This window comes from Solanum pennellii, chromosome 7 (genome assembly GCF_001406875.1).
Source record: "Solanum pennellii chromosome 7, SPENNV200".
Classification (NCBI taxonomy): domain Eukaryota; kingdom Viridiplantae; phylum Streptophyta; class Magnoliopsida; order Solanales; family Solanaceae; genus Solanum; species Solanum pennellii.
Genome location: NC_028643.1, coordinates 6,360,253 through 6,366,527, shown reverse-complemented (window position 1 = coordinate 6,366,527; position 6,275 = coordinate 6,360,253). Strand labels below are relative to the sequence as shown.

Genomic DNA, 6,275 nt, shown 5'->3' with positions numbered 1-6,275 from the left:
TTGTTGGGCCCACGTGGCACTCCAGCTATTCTACAACAATTATTTTAATTTTCATTATACAATGAAAGTTAGTTGTTAGAAAAATATGTATCTCTTTAAAGAATGTATGCTTTTTTACCCAATTATTGTCTCAACCCATCCAAATTTAATCAAATAAATTCAATTTGAATTGACCAAAATTCTATCTCAATTTGGAGGATTTCCCTTTTATCTAAAATCTAGTATTTCTTTTCAAGGTTCAAATAGAATTGAATTTTAGTAATGACATTTTTCATGTTCAAGTGTAGGCATTTTATCAAATTTTCAATCAGTAAATAACCTAAAGAAGTTTTGCCCCTTCCACAGCACAAATCCACAAGAATGACCTGCCAAATATTTTCACTCTTCACAACACTGTACTCTACCAAGTAGTATAACTGCAGGCTCCACAAGAATAAAACACCAATACAAGTTCATTTTTGATGAAATTATGGAGGGTACAATACAAGTATAAAATAGTTAAAACATCAACGAAGAGAGCCAGCTACAGCAAAGTGAAGTCTTTTTTCAAAACTGATACTTAAGAAATATAAAATACTCTTCCAAACGAGGAGCAAAACAGATGGCATAATCGGGTAGACCCTTTTGACACGAGAAAAAGGCAACTTCAGAGCAACAAATTTCCTGTCACAAGCAGACATCAGATGATCAACAACGCAGAAGAAGCAGGAATAACACAGCATGAAAGCAACAGTATATTATCGACTTACATATTTTGTTGAAAGCAACAATGTCACAACTCTGAACGTACTCGTTGATAGGTTCAACAGTAAGATGATTCTCAATGAGATCATCCACAGAGACCAAATCATCCACAATGGTAAGCATAATTTGCAGCTTCTTAATACCATATCCAACAGGAACAAGTTTAGCTGGAAATGAAACCATAGTTATGCTCGTCAACAAACACCAACAATTTAATACGACAGAAGCATTCAAGAAAGAAAATGATAAATGGTATTGGAATGATGAAAAAGCAATCGTAAATAAAACTAAATAGAAAACAAAAAGAGAAACTCACATGCTCCAAAAGTCAATCCTTCCATATGAACACTACGAACAGCTTCTTCAAGTTTTTTCATATCAGTCTCATCATCCCATGGCTTGACATCCATGAGAACAGAGGACTTGCCAGCTGAAGTCAAATGAGATCAAAAGCAATGTCAGTCGATGCTCACGATGAACTTTAACGTTACCACAAGGTTCTCCTCTTAAATTTTACTCGGGATATTACAGCAGAAACTTACATTCTTTCTTCTTCCCTGAAGCCTTCAACGCTGCAGCACGTTCTTCAGCAGCCTTCTTTTCCTCCTCAGTTTCCTCACCAAATAGGTCAACATCATCATCGTCATCTTCTTCTTCAGCAGCTGAGGCCTAGAGGCAATTGATCAAAGAGAAACAAATGAGAGAAGATTATTTCACTTGCAATTGTCCATTCACAGTTTCATGTGACATTGCTGTACTAAAAGATATAAAGGGATCGATGATGACAAAAAGAAAATTCACTTGGTGATGCAATCCAAACAGCAGCAAAAAGATTAGAAGGCAACATAAACTAAATATCAATTCATCAGAACAGGAAAATGTCACACCTTACTGTCAGCAACAGGGGGAGTTGCCACAGCTTCAGTGATAGGTGCAGATCCCTCTACAATAACACCAGCACCTTCACCGGATACACCACTTCAGGAAAATGATATTCAGTTAGATCAGTTTGCCAAGGAAGGAGGACTTAAAAGTTCCCCAATTGCAAGTTGATGAAGATAAAAATACGAGTGACATAGTCAAACATATTACAGGAAAATACGAAGTCAATAAGCTTTTTTTAACTTACGAGATTCTCAGAAGAGCATCAATATGCTTATACCACCTAGACGCATTAACATATTCAGCTGATGGGGATTTTGCTAGATATGAATACACAGTGATATCATCCTTTGAGGCTTGGTACCTGAAGACATTGATTAAACAACAAAATTTGCATTAGAATTAAAATAGCATCAGAGAGAACATTTCAGCAATGGAAGTCACAAGGGTAACTCACCCAGTGATGTAACTGCGGGCCAAGAGGTACTCATCAAGCTTCTTGAGGCCAGAGTCAGAGTTGAGGTTGTGGAATGCAACAGCCATTGCTTTAGGATAATATAAGCTTTTCTGCAATCGTACAAGAATACAATATCAATATTTGTACAACAAACTAATATAATGTTGCACATTTTACCAACCAACAACAACTATTTTTTACTCAGATCACTAGCTAAGCCAACTACAAATCACTGAACATGGATTAATAACCCAAGAAATTATGGTAAACAACCTATTCCAATCTTTAAGCAATGGGTTTAGCTAAACTCCTCTCCTCATCCATGCAAGGGTGGCTCAACCCTTAAGACGCACGAACGCAGTGTTTTTTGGCCCCAAAAAAACAGGGCCTCAAAAAAGTTACAAATCCAAGAAGAAAAATCCCCAAATTCAGCTCAAACACACAACAATATAGCATATCTTGCTTAAGAATAACAAAGCTCAAATACAAACACATATACATCCAAAGACATTAAATCGCACAGAAAAGAAACAAATTCAACAACCAGATTAAACAAAGAAACACAACTCGACCCAAAAGGCAGAGTAAGCAATGAGTAGAACATAGAGACAGTAAACCCAAAAGATCAAGGAAATACATACATGATAAGAGATTAAAAAAAAAGAGACAACCAGTGGCCATTTTGTTCGATTTTGAAAAAAATGTTCAGCAAGCACAGAGCCGAACTTATTCCATTTTTTCAACTTCGGTTCAATAAGTGTCTCTTCAATAGCACCAACACTCAATAATTTTAATGAGCAACTTGACAACAACTTTAAACAATCTAATAACAAAATTTTCAACTAGCTAGATGCTAGCCGTCTGTACTAAAAGTACCAGTAGGCATATCTTTCTTTTAGGATGAGACCTTAGGTTCAGGCTTCTAGCAGGAAACAACTCTTAGGCAGTCAAAAACTTAACATTGCAAATAAAGAACGCTAGCAAATACTAACACAATCCAAAAATTCAACAACACAAGACATTAGGCAAGCATAATGACCTCAAAAACAAGAAATCAGCAATACAATCCAAGCACAAGTATATTTAGTGGCATCAAAACATCAAATAATCAACGTACTATTCTTTTAATCAAATATTCCTGATTTTAAACTATAATCAATCACCACATACTCATATAAAATACATACCGACGGTTGCTGCTGCTCTGTTGATAACGGAGAGGAACTGGAGGCGTCGAGCAGTACGGCGGTGGTATGATATATTTAAATGAGAGAGTGAATCAGATCTATTGAGTTTTGATTTAGGGTACCATACAAATAAGTCAATTGGGCTTGGGCTTCAACCTTGGGTTTTAAAATATAAAAATAAGCGTAAATTAGGTATATAACATTTTCTATAGTAATATTTTTGAGTTATAGCATTAGAGTTTGTATTTCAATATATAATATTTAATATTTTAATATTAAAAGCTATAACATATTATTAAAAAATATAATGTTAACTATAAATAATTAAAAAAATTTGTTAAAAAAAATTAAAGAAAAAAAAAGGGACAAAATATAATTGGAAAATGTAATTCTTTATTATTTGAATTAAATACAATTATTAATTGGTGTTAATTGAGTAGCATGTTTTAAGGAATTTAAAAAAAAATTCAGATTAGTTAGTTCCCTTAAATCTCTCAAATTAGTTTAAATGAGATTAAATTTTGATTTAATTTCTTAAAAAACTCTAACAAATTGACATCAACATACAACTTGTTTTGTTTTTTCCAAAGTTTCGCGATTCTTTGAGATTTGCAGCAGATATCATTTTGGTTTTTTTTTTAAGTAATTGAAGAAATTTTGGTGTTGGAAAAAAATTGATTTGATGTGATGGAGAACATTGTGTCGATATTAATTAAACATGGTGGAAAGTGAAATTCATCAGGTTGGTTTTAATAATAATTTATTGGTTTTAATTATGATTTGTTGATTTTTAACATGGAGAACATTGTGTCGATTTTATTGGTTATTTTAAGATCTAAAATATAGAATATACCTTATTTTTTGGGATGAAATAGCGTTTCGTTATATATATTGTGTATATGAAAAACAACATGTAAATGTGTTTGCGTTTGAGTTTTAGTAAAATTGAAGATCCGCATCATACTTGATTTATTAACAAAATAGAAAAAATGAATATGATGGTACAATGTTTAGTCACTAGTAAAAAAATAAGTAGATTTAATTATTTGAACCGTTGTAATATTAAAGTTGTATTAATTGTGTATGAAATTTATATAAATTTGTATTAATTGCTTTTGAAAGTTCGATTTTGTTGAATTTGATTTATGATCAAAATAGAAAAAATGAAGTTGATGGTACAGTGTGTTTAGTCAATATTAAAAAAAATAAGTAAATATAATTCTGTGGACTGTTAAAGTATTAACATTGTATTAATCGTGTATGAAATTTATATAAAACTTGTATAAATTGTGTTTGAATGTTCGATTTTGTTGAAATTGGAATATATATTGCTGTTTGGAATGTGAAGGTGACTGGTGATATATTTCTGTATGAATTTTGTATGAAATCTACAATTCTTTTTTTTGTTTAGTTAATTTTTTTTGTGATGATGAAAGTTATAATAATTGTGTATAAAATGATTATCAATTTTTTGTTTTTATGGATGGACAATCTTTTAAAATTTAACTTAAGTAGTTTATAGGTCATTGAAATGTATATTAAATGTGTATGAAGTGTGTATGATTTGTTTTTCAATTATATTTAGAGAAAATTAGCAAACTGGTCAAATAATCTAACTTAATTAGTAAAAGCCTTTATACTGTAGAAATATTAATAAAAATGTCAAAATGTCATTATTTTAGAAATGNATCTTTTAAAATTTAACTTAAGTAGTTTATAGGTCATTGAAATGTATATTAAATGTGTATGAATTGTGTATGATTTGTTTTTCAATTATATTTAGAGAAAATTAGCAAACTGGTCAAATAATCTAACTTAATTAGTAAAAGCCTTTATACTGTAGAAATATTAATAAAAATGTCAAAATGTCATTATTTTAGAATGGATTGTGTATTCTAATTTACTTCCTATTTTATCTCATTTTAATTATAAAATTTTCAATTAATCCTCTCTCATATGTTTTTTAAGGAATGAAATATTTTCTCTCTCTCATATTTTTATATTCCAATTCTTCTCCATTTTAAAATTTGCCTCTCTCTTCTTCTTTTTTTCCAAAAATTGAAAAATATATGTATAAAGATATTCACACAATACCTTTTATTAAAATGTGAGTCTTTATCCATTTTTAATATTTGTTTTATGATTTTATTTTTGTTTAAATCGTCCAAATTGTTGTTTGTAGTTGAAATCACGTTTTGAGTTTGATAAACTCTAAGTCACTCTCCAATGACTGAATCTAAGAGAATTACTAGGGGTATCCAACTTAATCAACAATGTTCTATTTTTCAAATATCACAATTTTCTACTTAGAACACAAATGACGATAATTTTATATTTTAATTTGTTTATTTTGTATTTCAATATCACTTTGTATACAAACAAATTCTATTTTTTTAATTTTATATTCATCACAATGATATAAGCTACATTTGTATTTCAATTGAAATGCGTATTTATTGTACTCATTTTGTATTTCAATCTTAATTTTCAATGAGAACAAGTTTGTATTTCTTTTTATTATGTTTTCCTCATAATTGTATACCAACAACTTTTATATTTTATGTGTTCACTTTACAATTCAAATTACAATTGAATATCGTATTGTGGTGAGTATTTTATTGTGATCATTTTGTATTTAACTCTCACATTGTATTCAAAAAAGTTTGTATTTTTGTGTGTTCATCATAATGATATATCAACAAAATCAATTTTGTATTCCAACTAATGTGAGTATTTATTGTGCTCATTTCGTATTTTAGTCTCAATTTTAATGACAATAAGTAAGTATTTCTTTTTATTATGTTTTCATCATAATTTTATATCAACAAATTTTGTATTTTATGTGCTCACTTTACCATTTAAATTAAATTGGTATTTTACTTTCATAGTGAAACTAAAATTTTATCCTAGTGATCAAAATTGTATTAAATAACTGCCAAATATATTTTTCTTTTATTTGTATTACAAAATTTTTACGGATTGTATTCCAATATAATCTAATCATT

At 29.6% G+C, this 6,275-nt stretch overlaps 1 protein-coding gene across 1 annotated transcript; it reads right to left on the bottom strand.

Moving 5' to 3' along the window:
- Positions 1-408: 408 nt before the first annotated feature.
- LOC107026473 (elongation factor 1-delta 1-like) lies at positions 409-3,455 on the bottom strand. The gene is made up of 8 exons (XM_015227447.2): positions 3,271-3,455; positions 2,084-2,193; positions 1,874-1,990; positions 1,632-1,722; positions 1,287-1,413; positions 1,061-1,174; positions 750-911; positions 409-663 (listed from the first exon to the last, which is right to left on the bottom strand). Coding segments are annotated over exons 2-8 (699 nt in total). The 5' UTR covers positions 2,170-2,193; positions 3,271-3,455; the 3' UTR covers positions 409-661.
- Positions 3,456-6,275: the final 2,820 nt, after the last annotated feature.